This window comes from Notechis scutatus, chromosome Z (assembly GCF_049901735.1).
Source record: "Notechis scutatus isolate UNSWTSFEM ecotype Mainland chromosome Z, rNotScu1.2, whole genome shotgun sequence".
Lineage (NCBI taxonomy): Eukaryota > Metazoa > Chordata > Lepidosauria > Squamata > Elapidae > Notechis > Notechis scutatus.
The window spans coordinates 51,093,909-51,109,442 of NC_142025.1; the positions used below are offsets into that span (position 1 = coordinate 51,093,909).

Sequence of the window (15,534 nt, forward strand, 5' to 3'; positions counted from 1 at the left end):
TCCTTCCAAGATCAGTAAAATGAGTACCCAGATATGCTGATTCTGCAAACTGCTTAGAGAGGGCTGTAAAGCACTATGAAACGGTATATAAGTTTAAGTGCTATTACTACTTATAGCTGGTTTATTCAGGGCTTTGATTCACAATGGTTTCTGTTGCAAGATTATGTTTGATGACTGGAATCTGCCTGCAACAATAAAACAGGATGAAATGCATTTAAGGAGCTGATTTGGTGTAGTAATTAAGGTACCAGGCTAGATATTGGAAGATTATGGGTTCTAATCCAGTTTCGGGCACAAATCCAGCTGTGTGACCTCAGGCCAATCAGCTTCTTTCAGCCCTAGAAAGGAGTCAATGGCAAACACTTTTGCAAAAAATATTTGTCAAGAAAACAAATTTAAGCAGTTGCCAAAAATCAATATTGAAGGCAAACATGCCACAAGCTGTATTTAGGCTTCTCTTGGGGACATAAAACATCCACACTGAAAAAATCCACAAAGGTTCACAGGAAGCAACTTTGGAATAAGAATCTAGAACAGAGCTGTCAGACTCGCGGTCTGCGGTCTGGATGCATCATACACTGGCCACACTTACGCCCAGCTTAGCAAAGGGGAAAAAGTTGTGATACATCACATGACACCACCGTGAAGCTGCAAGTTTGACACCCCTGATCTAGAATAGGATAGCAAGATTTGTGAACGTTAAGTAAGTTAAGATCTTGGGTACAATGATCCTATTTGCCTATTATTGAGATAGTAATGCTTATTTTTAAAATAAATGCATCATCATATAGCATTTGGAAGCCTCAGATTTTTCTAACCAGGGAGGCAAGAATGTTATTCTGCCCTGGCCAAACCTTATGAGATTCTCTTTTCCCAAAAATTTAGTCCACGTCTTTGCTTTGCTTCATGGATTACTTTGTACAAATGTAGCGTTAAGCATAACCTTTACACAAATATTCATCTTCAGTGGTTATTGTCGTTATTATCATTATTTATTATTATTATTATTATTATTATTATTATTATTATTATTATTATTATTATTATTATTATTATTATTATTATTAATTATTATTATTATTGCTACGGAAGGGAGATATTCATTCAGTCTTCCCGAGCGTGGTGTTTCCCGGATCTGTGATTCAACAAACCATGCAGCAATAGCGGGAAACATGAACTTTCCCAGCCACTTTCTGGGAAAGGGTTAAGCTCCCGATTCCATATTCACTACCACACCAAGGGAGAGGCATAGCTATGGAGCAGCTGCAAACTCCAGCGGATTAATCCGTTGGAATGAAAACGAAACTGGCACGCATTGCTTCGTCTGTCGCAATTTCAGGGACATCCCCGTCAACCCAACGACGTACACAGCGTCCGTTGCCACTCTCTTAATCCCGGGCGTGTCCCGGGGAACGCAGCTGCGCTCTCGACTTCCGTTGTGACTTCCGAAGTAGAAATGGAGCTGTTGTCTGACGTCATCACCCTGCGTCCTCCTGGGCTGGATGTTCTAACCATCGCGGAAGCCGCGGCAGACTTGCTTAAAGTTATTTGCGGGTGGTATGGTGTGCGTTAGCCGCGCTCTCTTAGTCAGGCAGGTTAGTGAGATCTTAAAAGTGAACCCCTTTCCCCATAGCTCGTACCCCTGGGAGAAAGAGGAGGATTGGATGACTAGGGTTGGTCCAGATCATTGAACGTTTTCCCAGGTTCATTATAGTCTGCATGGGCTTGCTCTTGAGCTCCTCCCGTCTCAATCATTCCCCTCTCTGGTTGGGGACTTTGAATTTAAAGGGAAAAGTGAGTGGGGAAAGACACTGGGTTTGGTGGAGATGCTTCTCTTAAGGCAGCGTTTTCCCCCCAAATGTGGTCCTAGGACTTTTGTGGTGGTGGCACCCCAAGACCTTCTCGGGGTTTGTGGAATTATTTGCAGCCCATGTTGAAAAATGATATGTTAACCTCCCGTTGAACAATTTTGATATACAGTATTCGCAACCAATACATCATTTTTCATTTTTAATATGATAAATATTGACTGATGTAACCCATACAAACAAAAGCTCGTTCAGAGTCCTTCATCATTTTTATAAGTGGGAAGAGGTCCCATGGAGGGGTGGCAGTCTAAGGGTCATTGTCTTAGTAAATGTTCCTTAGAGTAAATGTTCCTTAGTAAATGTTTCTTGAGGCACAAACTGGCCTCAGCACACAATATATTTTGCCTACTGCACAATACGAACTTAGTCCTTATGGTCAGTTTATGATTTCAGTATAGATGAACTTAGAAAATTGGTAGTTTGCTTAAATTGATCAATTAGCTCATAATGAGTATGTTGAATGAATGAACAGCTAAGTTAAAAAAGAGCAATTGAGTTTTGTCTATTAAATTATAAAAATAAGAAATGTATGCCTCTACAGTTATGCTTATTGTTGGGATGTGAGTTTTAATTCTGTCAGTTTCTGGCACAATGTTTAACTTGACATGTTTCTGAAAAAGAAATTCACTGTATAGGACTTAATATGGCATAACTTTCTATAGAATTAGAGATTGCTTCATTCATTAATGGTCTAATCCTAAAAATTTTGATTTATGATGGTTTTTAAGGTGCTAATTTTATTTATTTTCTGTAGGAACAAATAAAGCACTATTTTTGAAGATAGCGCTTCACTGAGTTAGTGAAGACGAAATAGTGGTTGGATTTATACATTTAATTAAGTCGTGGTTTAGCTATGGTTAATCAAATACATTATTACTAATGAGTTTGTGCTAAACCATGTTTTACAAACCACAACATTATATTCAGTGCAATATCATAAATCTAATGTTTGATTGCCATTGTATAGATCTTATTATCTATAGGAATATACTTGTTCAGATTTAAGAAGAGAAAATACTTGATAATTTCCACAACCTGTTTAATTTTATATTTATTTAAAGGAGTCTTATTCTGCTTTTCAGCAAAATCAGCTTTCACAAACAGATAATACATATGTTGTGGTTTGTAAACCAAGATTTAGCACAAACCCACTAATAATATCTTATTTGATAAACATAGCTAAAGAAACCACTCTTTAATAAAATTTATAAACTATTTTGTCTTCACTAAAACAGTGAAGTGACATCATCAAAAACAATGCTTTATTTGTTCTTACAGAAAATAAATAAAATTAGCAACATTACATAAGAAGTATTGTGGCTTATATTATAACATGAAGAGTTTCATTTAAGGTACAGGAAGTCATAGTAACAGACCACCAATGCTCGGTACATGTCTTTTTAATAATACATTGCAATTTTGTTGGTCTGAGGTATACATGTTTCATCTATTAACTTTTTCAGTATGGCAGATTTATGGATGATCTAAGGATCTATGTGAAAGGTGGAACTGGTGGAATGGGTTATGCTCGCTTAGGTGGTGCTGGAGGAAAAGGCGGTGATGTCTGGTTAGTAGCAGATGAAAAAATGACCTTGAAGAAAATGAAAGATAAATATCCAAAAAAGCGGTTTGTAGCAGAAGCAGGAACCAACAGTAGGTGAGGTCTTTTCATTTACTGAAAATTCATGTGGTCCACAGTCCTGTCCTAGGAAACAGTCATGTGATGTTTATTTTTTGATCTCCCAAGTATTGCTGCACTGAAAGGTAATAAAGGAAAAGACTGTGAAGTAAATGTGCCTCCAGGAATAATTGTTACTACAGAGAATGGGAAAGAACTTGGTAAGGATCTTTGTTAATCTTACCTTTATTGCCATGTTGAACATAATAGCAGCTGGGATGTCTACTTTGATTTTTCTTCATGCCAATTTTTTTTTAAAAAATACTGCAGGGTAAAATTACAACTCCCAACCTTCCAATAACATCTTGAAGACTTAAGCTGTGTCACATGTTTGTTTTTTTCTGCAGTAAATAACTAATGGCTTTGTCTACCTTTTAGTGACCCAATGAATGCAACATAAATGTAATGTTTGACTGCCATTGCAGAAATATCATGTATCTATTGGAATTGTCTCTCTGTGTGTATGTGTGTGTGTGTGTTCTGATTTAGAAGCAGAAAATAATTGATAATTTTCAGAATATGTTTAATTTTCTTATTTATTCAGAAAAATCAGCATTCAAATAGTTACTAGAGCAAATATTAATGGTTACACTCTAAAGGATATGAAATAAAAGTAAAGAATAGAAGGGAAGAAAAATAAGTGTAGGCATTTTTGTTCTTAAAATTAAAATTCTTATAAGGTCATGAACAATCTGCTGGGAATAAAAGCTAGGTAAAAGCTGTATGAAGTGAAAGCCATCTTGTAGCAGGGAATAGACCAGACTTGTCACTCTAGTACAGGGTCCCTAAACTCTGGGCCACAGTCCACTACTGGGCCTTGAGCTGTTTGGAACCGGGCCACCAAAGTGGTGGGCATGCACGCACATCCTACTTGTGTAAGCAGCAGGAAAGCACATGCGCACACACTCAATTTGCATGAGTGACAGGCACACGTGCCCATTACTTAAGAAAATACATGTGTGGAACTGCTCTGAGCCCCTGGCATCCCCGCCTTTCCACTTTCTAGCAAAGGTGGAAAGGTTTGGGGAACTCTGCTCTAACATATGTTTGTTAATTTATTTCTACTTTTATTTGTTACGTTTTATGTTCAGCTCAATGGAATGTAAACATTGAGATACTATCATATTGAGCCTGACTCCTGATTATTATAGGGAAAAAGGCATAAAGGTCTCCTGGCAAAAACTAATTTAGCCTTTACCTCTGATATTACCTGGTAATTTCAGATTATTCAGATGTAATGTGAATGTATTCATAGGACCTTGAAATGTACATTCATTCATAGAAGCCTTTTGTACTGTACATTTTCTATTCAATGTGTTCACCAAATATGAGAAAATCTATAATTTATAGCTGATTAATACAATTATTTCCAATAATACAATTATTTATTTGAATTTTAAAAATGCTTGTCTAAAAACACAGTATGTTGTTGAAAAATGCCGATTAAAATGATGCCCAAAAAAATCTTGACATTTAATATTTATGTTTAGGTAAGCTTGACAAAATAGGAGAAAGATTGTTGGTAGCCTGTGGAGGTATTGGTGGATGTCCTGTAACAAATTTCTTGCCCACCAAAGGTCAGATTCACACGATACATCTTGATCTAAAACTTATTGCAGATGTTGGTTTAATTGGGTAAGTTATTTATCTTAAAAATTATATTTTAAAATCTCAGTAATTGATGTAATTTCCTTTGTACTACAAATATTATTATTAATTCTAGCTTTATTTCAAATCGACTTAACTATTCATTTACCTCCAGATGCTAGAATCTTTCCTCTTGCTTTCTATTTCTAATTAATTTCAGAACAATAGAGAAAGGATTGAAATCTGTAGTTTAGTTCATATCCGGAAAACATTTTGTAGATTTGAAATGCAGAAGGAAGGTCAGAAAAATATATTTGCTTTGCTTAAAGTTGAATTTTTTTCTTCATTCCTGCAATTTCCAAGTCATTTCCATTCATTATTAGAAAATATTTACTATAGTTAAAAAAAATTCATTGACAATTCAATAACTTTGTTCTGTTGTATGTAAAAACTCTATAGTAACATTAAATAGTAATTTACTCAAATCTCATTTTTCTAGATTTCCAAATGCAGGAAAGTCCTCTTTATTATCTAAGATCTCTCAGGCCAGACCTCAAATTGCAGATTATGCTTGTAAGTAACTTCATATATTTATTTATTACTTATTATTAAATTTATTTTCACCTACTCTAGGCCAGGGGTCGCCATCCCCTGGGCTGCAGCACCTATTGGGCCATGGCCAATTCGGAATTGGGCAATGCAGGTGGCCGGCTGGATTGTGCATGTGTGCGCAACTCAGCTTTCACAAATGATGGGCCATTGGGCTCATGCACACCAGCACTGCTCACATAAGTCAAGCTGCATGCTGGTGCACAACTCGCACAAGGGCTGCGTGCCACCCTCCCATTTGCGCAGCCCAATTCCCTTTTCCACACACACGCCCAACTGGACCTCCAAGCTGTAAACCTTCGGGGACTGCTGCTTTAGGTGGCTTACAACAATAAAAACAAAGAAAGGATAAGGGTGTAAACAAAACTGAAGTAAACCAATAGAACAATAAAATAAACAAAAAGAAAACAACATGTTATGACAATCAAAACAATAATCAAAGAAATGGACGGGTGAAGAGCAGAGAACAATGGGGGAGATGGAGTCTGCCAACAATCCAGTAGCCACCTCCAGCAGAGCCAGGTCTTTAGAGTCCTTTGGGAGGATGGGGGCAGATATTACCCTAGGGGGTAGGATGTATCAAAGAGAGGGGTCTATGGTAGAGAAGGTTCTTCTGGATCCCAGAAATCAGAGTTATTTGACCAACAGGATCTGTAGTAGGCCCTCTCTGCTAGCAGGAGGAGTAGGTTGGTCCTAGCAGGATGAGACAGTTCATCAGGTATCCTGGACCTATGCCATAACTTTCCTGCCGAGAAACAAGTGTCTTTTAATTTCATGGCTGCAGTCACTCTCTGCAGTAATCTTGGAGCCCAAGAAAATAAAATCTGTCACTGCTTCCATTTCTTACTTTCCTTTTGTCATTAAATGATGGGAGCGGATGCCATGATCGTAGTTTTTTTAATGTTGAGTTTCAAGCCAACTTTTGCAACCTATCTAGAGATTCTTTAATTCATTTTCATTTTCAGCCATTAGAGTGGTATTGCCTACATATCTGAAATTGTTGCTATTTCTCCCAGCAATCTTAATTCTGGCTTTTGATTCATCCAACCTGGCATTTCACATAAGTTACATAAACAGAATGACAGCCTTACCATGCTCCTTTTGTTATTTTGAAGCAATTAGTTGTTCCATGTCTGGTTCTAACTCTTGCTTCTTGACCCACATACAGATTTCTTAAGAGACAGATCAGGGGTGGGATCCTACTGGAATAACAGCCGGTTCGGTGAGCGCGCGCTGTGAGCGCATGCGCAGTACTTGTTAATCAACTTCTGCTGCAAGCAATAACCTTCTGCTGACACATGGGATTCAGCAGGGAATAAAGGACAGCCTAGAGCCCAGGTGGGCGGCTGGGCCCAACCGAAGCAAAGAAGATCTTCAGAGTGAACTTGTTCAGTGTCAGCTGCTCTTCGGAGCTACTGGTTCTATAGAACCGGGCCAAACCGGTAGAATCCCACCCCAAGACAGATGAGGTGATCTGATGCTTCCACCTTTTTAACACCCTGACAAAGTTTGTTGTGATCCATACAATCTTTAGCATAATCACTGAAACAGAAGTAGATATTTTTCTGGAACTCACTTGCTTTCTCCCTAATCCAATGAATATTGGCAATTTGATCTATAGCTCTTCTGCCTCTTTGAAACCCAGCTTGTAGGTCTGGTAGTTCTTGGTTCACATATTGCTGAAGCCTAGGACTTTGAGCATAATTTTGCTAACGTGTGAAGTGAGTACAATTGTACAGTAGTTTCAACATTTTGGGGGATTGGAATGTAAACTGATCTTTTTCAATCTGTGGCCACTGTTGAGTTTTCCAAATTTGCTGGCATATTGAGTGCAGCATTTTAACAACATGATCTTCTAAGACCTTAAAGGGTCAGCTGCACCGCTTCCCCTGGCTTTGTTGTTGGTAATGCTTCCTAAGATCCACTTGACCTTACACTCCAGGATATCTGGAGATCAAAGTGAGTAATTCAGTCTTCTGATAGCTTTCGGACTTGTGCTACAGCTCATCCTCAGAGAACTTCTGTCTCACACTGAACAGATAAATTTAATCCAGGGGTAAATTTTGAAAATCCTTTATATCACATTTAACTTATTTCCTTTTTTGCACAGTCACAACATTATCTCCTGAAATTGGAACTGTGATGTATCCTGATCGCAAGCAGGTTGGTTTCTAATACAGTTTTTATATAAAATATATTGTAGAAATCCATTTTTGGCAATGTTAGGAAATCTCACTTTCTTATAACGGAAAGAGTGCTTCCAAGATATCTGTAAGAGCATTGCAAATTTCACATGCTTTTCCAGGTCCCTAATTAAGGCATAAAGAGGGCCTTGATGTGTGGCAATGTTAATCTGTTTTTTATTAATCTCAGATCTGCAAGCCTAAACATTTTCTGATTACCTACACAGGCCAAAGCAAAATTCCAAAACTATTCTTTTGAAAAAATGTCAATATTACCAGTATTTTACTAAAGATCTACTATTTGTCCACCTTACTGATTTCCTGTTTTTTATAACTGAATCAGTATACTACCAACAGAGTAACATCTAAATAAAGAAATGAAATATTTATTCTGATCTTTCTAATAGGTTACCGTATTTTTTAGAGTATAAGACACACTTTTTCCACCCCCAAAAATGGAATGTTGCTGAAGCCCTGCCACCCCCACCCTTTGGCCTGTGCCTCACATCAATTTACCTCCTTGCGGCAAACAGCAAACAGCCTGGTCAGCTTCAGCACAACCAGCTGATTGTCGGTTGGATCAGCCTATTGTCGCCTCTGCGCACCCCATTTTCTGCCCGTTCTGATCTCTGCTGCCTGGAATGGGCTGAAAACGGGGCATGTGGAGGCTGAAAACTGGATGTAGAGGCCGAAAATGGGGCATGTGGAGGCGGCAATAGGCTATGGCAATCCCTGCAGCCTGAAACAGCTGATTGTCGGGAGGCCAATGCAAACGACGATCAGATGACCAGGCTGTTTTCTGTTTGCTGCAAAGAGGCAAATTGCTGAAAGGCAGAGGCAGAAGCAGATTTTTTTTTCTTATTTTCCTCCCCAAAAGCTAGTTGTGTCTTATACTTCGGAGCGTCTTATACTCTGAAAAATACGGTAATTTTTGTATCTCTTTATGACTCAAATTGCCTCTTTGTGTGCTCCACAGATACAGTCAGCAGGTTTAGTAAATATTTGTGAACATAGACAATATCAGGATGCATTATACTAAAGAACCATCTAGTCTGAGATTCAATTCTCTTAGTGGTTACTATATACCAGCATTCCCCAACTAGGACATGATTGTAGTAGCATTATTCTTCTCAAGTTCTTCAGTAAGAAATAGCAGAGTGTTGGAAGTTGGACTGGACAGGCTGTGATATAAAGCTTTGATAGTTGTAGTAATACATAATCATGATGAGAAGCCATATGTGCTTATCCATTATGATAATTTCTTTCAAAATAAACATTGTTAAAGTATAGAAAATGAGTAAGGAATAGAAAGGAAGTAAAAATAACTCTCAACACATCTCGACATTAATTGTTTGAAAATCCTTGCTTCTATACATCCATGTCCTGTTACGTATGTTGTCCTTTATAAAAAAAAATCATCTCTTTTTATGAAGGTTTCATCAATTCCATCCAACCACATCTCCTTAGTCTTCCCATTTCTCTTGATCCATTCAGTCTCCGTATATTTGTTTTATGAATTATCAACAATTGTTAAGTCTAGGCGCTATATGGCAGATACCTGTTTGTTTGAATTCTAAAATCCCACTTTAGTTTCTTAACTATTTCTATTTTGTGGTCCCGTCAGTTATTGCTTGCAGGCAAATGATATTTCTTGCAGATATTCCTGTGTACCATTGTCGCTACTTTATCATGCCATGGTTTGCAGTCAATTTGCAGCAGCTGCTGTTTCTTCGGCTCATTTGCAGATATAGCATTTGCTGCCTGTTGCTGTCTATAAGAATTGAAGATACAGAAAAATTCCAAACAAAGCACTCCTGTCGCTATACACTGACCTTTCTTATTTACCATACAGAAGACTCAAATCTAGAAAGCCCCTCCTGGCACTTACACAACATCTATTCAATAATTTTGACATCAATTCCCAATGGAAAGCCAAATCGATTGCTGAATGTCCAGATTTAGGAAGACATACTGTATAAATGACCACACAAAAAAGATGCTAGGCTTTGACTACCATGCCAGCAGTGGACAATTCTGAATAGGATTTGTACCTCACACGGTGTCTGCTGAGACTTATTGTATAAATGAAACATAGTACCCTCCCCTCAGTGGGACTGTGGGGTTCCATGTCAAACTGTAGATCACATTGTGACCAGCTATAAGCTGAGGGCATATACCAGTCCAGTATTTTTTTTCTTATAAATGATACTGCATTTGAGTGGTTAGATGGCCTAGACATTGGTATCTGAATATATAACTTTTTAATATTAATATTTTATTGTGTTTTTTTTATCTTCATTGTTCAACCTTCAAAGACCCATCCTATTTGTTTAAAGAGAATTCAAATAAAACCATTTTCTCACTGGAAGGATTCTTATAATTAATCCCAAAATTGTATTTCAAATCCATCTAGACCCTTAGTTCATTTGTTCATTTTTTAAAATCAAAGATCTAATCACACTTTTGCTGTTTATTTCAATTTTTTAAAATTCCTTAAACTTATATATATTTAAAATTTCTTTCACTAAAGATTGAAGGAAACACACTTAGTGCAATAAATGTGTGAATCAAAAGGTTCCTAATGAAAGGCAATTAACAAGCATTTTCCAAAAAAAGAAAGTATTTAGTTTCACAAAGTTGAATATAGGAAAAAAACAAGTACAGGCAATGAATATTTGTCTGCATATATTTATTTATTAAATTTTTATGCCGTCCATTTCCCCAATAAGGTGGCTCTAGGCAGTCTACAAGTTATGAAACAAATAGACAAATAATTAAAATATTAAAGCATTAAAACTACATAGGTTAAGATTTTAAAGCTACAGTGTTTAAAATTATATTGTTATATAGTATGTTATATATGAGTGCTGTTTTAGCTTCTTGTTATTTGGGGGTGAAGAATTAACCATATGAAGTTAGTTTCCTAGCTTCCTAATTATTTTGTTATCTCCGAGTGAATTCAACAGACTCAAACCATTTTAAAAAGATGGTTTTCCTTCTCTTTAGATAACAGTTGCTGATCTTCCAGGATTAATTGAAGGTGCCCATGCAAATAAAGGAAGAGGCCATAAGTTTTTGAAGCACGTGGAAAGGACTAAACAACTTCTCTTTGTTGTAAGAATACATTCCTTGTCAGCATTTGCATTCCTAATTTAGGCTGATTGGCCAACATACGAATTGTGTTTTTGTGTATATATTTGTATATAAATCAACTTATGGATAAACAGCCTCAAATTTTAAACAAAGTACCATAAAGATGCATACCAGCTTATGCACAAGTGACACATTTTTCATTATGTTTGGGTTAAAAAATTGAGGGCCAGCTTATCTGCAGAATATATAAAGTTGTTCACATCATGTTAATCTGTTACCTATTGTTTATTAAACCATACTTTGTTGAGTTAATACTATATCTTAGCCAAAACAGAACCTCCCATAATTTTGGCAAAGCATAATGTCTGAACTTCAAACGAAAAGCAGTTCCCAAGATGAAATACTGAAATATTTTCATGAATACAGAACATTGAATGTATGGATTCTTTAATATTTATGGCAATTCACTTTTGAAATTAAAGCTTGGAGTCTCCTAGATTGCCTTTCTAAATGCTGCTGAGCAATCAGTTTAAATAGCAAAGGAATAATTGGAAGTGAAATTTTTAGTTGACTTGGGGGGGCGGGGGGGGCGACGACACTTGGGATTCAATTTCTACCAGATCTAGAATAAGACAATAGCCAACTATGTAAAGAAATTTCTATAAAAAGATGTATGCAGATATAATGGAACACAGAAAAGTATATAAATTATTTAATGGTTTCAGTAATTTAGAAATGTTAAAGAGCTATTTTCTGAAATTGTGCTTTGTATATAAATAATAACCACATTATTAACTTTTTTCACTTATACTCATCATTTAATAAAGATAACCATCTGAGTGAAAATATTTGTTATTTTTTAAATTTAGATTGATGTGTCTGGGTTCCAACTTTCTTCTCATACACCATTCAGGACAGCATTTGAAACTATAATGTTACTAGCAAAGGTAAAATTACTGTCCATTTTATGTTGCAATATTGAACTATATATAGTTTCATGATAAAATATTTGCATAATAAATCTCTTGAAATTATCATATTGAGTTTCAGTTGTATTATATGTCTGGAGGTTTCTCCCTGATATTTCTAGGGACAGGTGATAATAAAGATGTTGGGATAATTTGTCCCTGGAAAGTCTGCATACCTCAAAGCAGTTTAGCATGTTTTATTTCAATATAGATAGAAATATTGTTTTCTATTGACAGTAGATTTTGGATGTGGCCTCTAAGTCAGAGAATGGCAACAATTGTGTAACCAGATTTCAAAAGTATATCATCACCATATTCCCATTTAGTTGTGTTCAAATCTTGGTGACTTTATAGACAAATGCTCTCCATGCTATCCTTTATACACCTAGAAGTATTCTTCTAAGTCAAGGGTCTTCAAACTTGGCAAGTTTAAGACTTGCAGACTTCAACTCCCAGAATTCCTGAGCTAACATGACTGGAGGAGGAATTCTGGGAGTTGAAGTCCACAAGTCTTAAAGCTGTCAAGTTTGAAGATCCCATTCTAAATGAATAAAAAATGAAACAAAAGGCACCTTGACTTTTTTAATGTTTTATTTGGGTGTGCCTTTCACTGCCAGTACAAAACTAAAGTTTCATATTCATGGGGTGAACTAAAATATATAATTATGCAACTGCCTTAATATTATACCATGCTTATGTATGTTAAGTAATACTGAATTGCTTAGTAGTCAAATAGTTTCAAAATATTTGTATGTATGCAAATTATATTTGAAGGAGCTGGAACTGTATAAAGAAGAACTTCAAACTAAATCTGCATTGCTTGCTGTGAATAAAATGGATTTGCCCAATGCTAAAGAAAATTTTGAAAAGTTAATGGAACAATTACAGAAACCTCAAAGTAAGATTCACTTTGACCAGTTCCTTTTAAAATAAAGAGTAGTTGTATGTTTTGGATATAAAGTATCAACAATAATTGATAATTGTGAGAATTGTGGCTTCTCTTAAAAATCAAAAATTCATAGCAAGATTTCTAGTAGTCTAAATAATTGTGGTGCAAGAAGGTAAAATAACAAAAATATTTCTATCTGCATCATAATGAATACACAAAGCCATTACTGCTTGGTGGAGATGTAGTTATCCCAATTTCAATTGAAATTATCTTCTTGAAGCATCATCAAAATCAAATATATATTACCATCATGCATTGGCCTTCTTTTCCTTCTTTTTGTCTTAGAATTGAAATATTAGAGAATATAATTACCTTCTTTCAAAGAAGAAATGTTAGAAGCATCACTGATCATTTTCACTGCATCTTCTTTTCTTTGTTAGAACATTTTGCGGCAACTTTGTACAACCTAATTGTTTATATTTTCTTCTTTTCAGATTATTTACACTTGCTTCCACAAAAGATGATTCCTGAAGTCACTGTCAAATTCAGAGAAATTATTCCTATATCTGCACATACTGGTGAAGGATCTGAGCAGTTGATTACATGCTTAAGAAAAATAATAGATCAAGAAGCTGAAGAAAAGATTGAAAGTTACCAGAGGGAGCAACTCCATGCATTACATCTCTCAAAAATATAGCAACATTTTTCAGTTAAACTAATTCAGCAAGTTTTGTAATTCTGCCTGTAATTGAATTCATGATTGGTCCTCTTTCTTAAGCATAAATATGTGTATTTTGTTCTTGTAAAATAGTAAAAGTATATGCAGATTTCAAAGCTATGTATCTCATGAAATTTGTAGTATAATTTTTAAAACATATAAATATGTACTTTTATATATTGATCCTAGGACTCAGTTTTCTTTATGAAAGATTTCAAGAAGAATATAATATTTATTTATTTTGAGAGAGCACAACACATTGTCCTAGAAATATCTAATGCTAAAAGTGATTTCTGGAAATATTTTGGGCAGAATTATTTAAATTACTTATAGCCATGCTGGTGGCAGTTGTAGAAAGTCCTGTACTGATACATATTTTAGCACAGGAGTCTTCAAACTTGGCAACATTAAGACTTGTGGACTTCAACTCCCATGCTGGCTGGGGAATTCTGGGAGTTAAAGTCCACAAGTCTTAAAGTTGCCAAGTTTGGAGATCCCTGTTTTAGCATGTGAAATGTTAGTACCACTTTTTACTGCATTACTAAAACTATACTTGGACTACTCTGTTCAGTTTTGGTCATAGAGATAAAAAGATGTTGAGACTCAAGAAAGAATGCAAAGAAGAGTACAAAGATTATTAGGGAGCTAGAAGCTAAAAACTACAATGAATGGTTGCAGGAATGGAAAATGTCTAGTTTAACAAACAGAAGCACTAGAAGTGACATGATATCAGTCTTCCAATATTTGGGTGACTGTCACATAGAAGAGAAAGGTCAACCTATTCTCCAAAGCAAGAGAAGACCTAACAGATCAAAGCTTAACAAGAGAAATCCAACCTAGAAATAAGGATAATAATTTCCTGTCAGTGAGAACAATTAATCAGTGGGGCAGCTTGGCTCCAGAAGTTACGGGTAGTCATCACTGCAGATTTTTAAGAAGAGATATGACAGCCATTTGTCCAGAATGATCTAGTCATCTGCTTGACTAGAAGACCTCCAAGATCCCTTACAACTCTGTTAATCTGTAAACCTCCAAGGTCCCTTTCAGCTCTATAGCTCTAATTCTATATTATGCAAATTTAGACAATTATGGTTTATTCAGCCAAACAGCTTAGTATGGCATGGTAATTCAAAGAATGCCATTCAGTAATTAATACATATAACTATTTTTGCACTTCATATTTAATGAAGAATGAAGGCAAAATCTAACATTAACATGATGTGAAAATATTTGGGGCTAAGACTATAATGTATGTACCCATTGGGGAATTTTAACTACCTGAAAGGATGGTAAACTATAACATTTCTTGTTCTGTAGATGGAAGCCTTCCATGTGTCCTTGAGAAAAGGTGATCCACAGTACTTCAGAACCTATGGAAACAAGTTTTCTATATGACTTAAGGAAGGTTGTGACTTAGACAATTGACAGCTCCTCAGTCTCCTGAATTGTCAGGAGAAATGGAAAGTCAGTAATGAAGCTTGTACATTAGTACTGTAGGAAGTGGAGGTGGGAGTGGAGACCAAATTGGAGAAAGAGAAAAGCTATCTGGTTAATACATCCTGCTAAATTACAATTTATTATAAAAAAAGTTGATTAAGCCATAATGGATGTGCATATCACATCATGCTATAACCTGTGGCTCATTAGACATATAATGGCTGGTTTTATCTAGCTAGTAGAACTGGCTTGCTGAATAAACTTCCATCTAGTTATAAATTCTCTCAAGGCAGAGATGAGTAAAATTAAAGCCCACTGCTTGTAGACTTTTATTCCCTTTTGGTAACCCTTGGCATCCCGCTGATTATCCTGCTGAAAATCAAGAACATCCATTGCACCATATTCAGATTTGTGTGAGACGGGCCTTCCATTTTACTTTCCTATAAAATGTTGTGTGAATTTTCCCTAGATCTAAAATTTGTCTTTTTAAACAAAAGCAACTTG

The 15,534-nt window shown here is 35.9% G+C and overlaps 1 protein-coding gene across 1 annotated transcript; it reads left to right on the forward strand.

Moving 5' to 3' along the window:
* Nucleotides 1-1,310: 1,310 nt before the first annotated feature.
* On the forward strand, nucleotides 1,311-13,776 carry GTPBP10 (GTP binding protein 10). Its single transcript, XM_026686417.2, has 10 exons — nucleotides 1,311-1,595; nucleotides 3,332-3,525; nucleotides 3,616-3,707; nucleotides 5,037-5,181; nucleotides 5,633-5,706; nucleotides 7,853-7,905; nucleotides 10,932-11,039; nucleotides 11,888-11,965; nucleotides 12,761-12,884; nucleotides 13,370-13,776. Exons 1-10 carry the CDS (start codon nucleotides 1,560-1,562, stop codon nucleotides 13,570-13,572), a joined length of 1,107 nt encoding a protein of 368 aa, XP_026542202.1. The 5' UTR covers nucleotides 1,311-1,559; the 3' UTR covers nucleotides 13,573-13,776.
* Nucleotides 13,777-15,534: the final 1,758 nt, after the last annotated feature.

What these genes read in the sequence shown, in the direction of transcription:
- GTPBP10 (XM_026686417.2), top strand. Translation starts at nt 1,560, where the DNA reads ATGGTGTGCGTTAGCCGCGCTCTCTTAGTCAGGCAG. An exon ending in TCAAATTGCAGATTATGCTT is followed by an intron (nt 5,707 to 7,852) that starts GTAAGTAACTTC and finishes TTTTTTGCACAG; the next exon opens with TCACAACATTATCTCCTGAA. An exon ending in ACAATTACAGAAACCTCAAA is followed by an intron (nt 12,885 to 13,369) that starts GTAAGATTCACT and finishes TCTTCTTTTCAG; the next exon opens with ATTATTTACACTTGCTTCCA.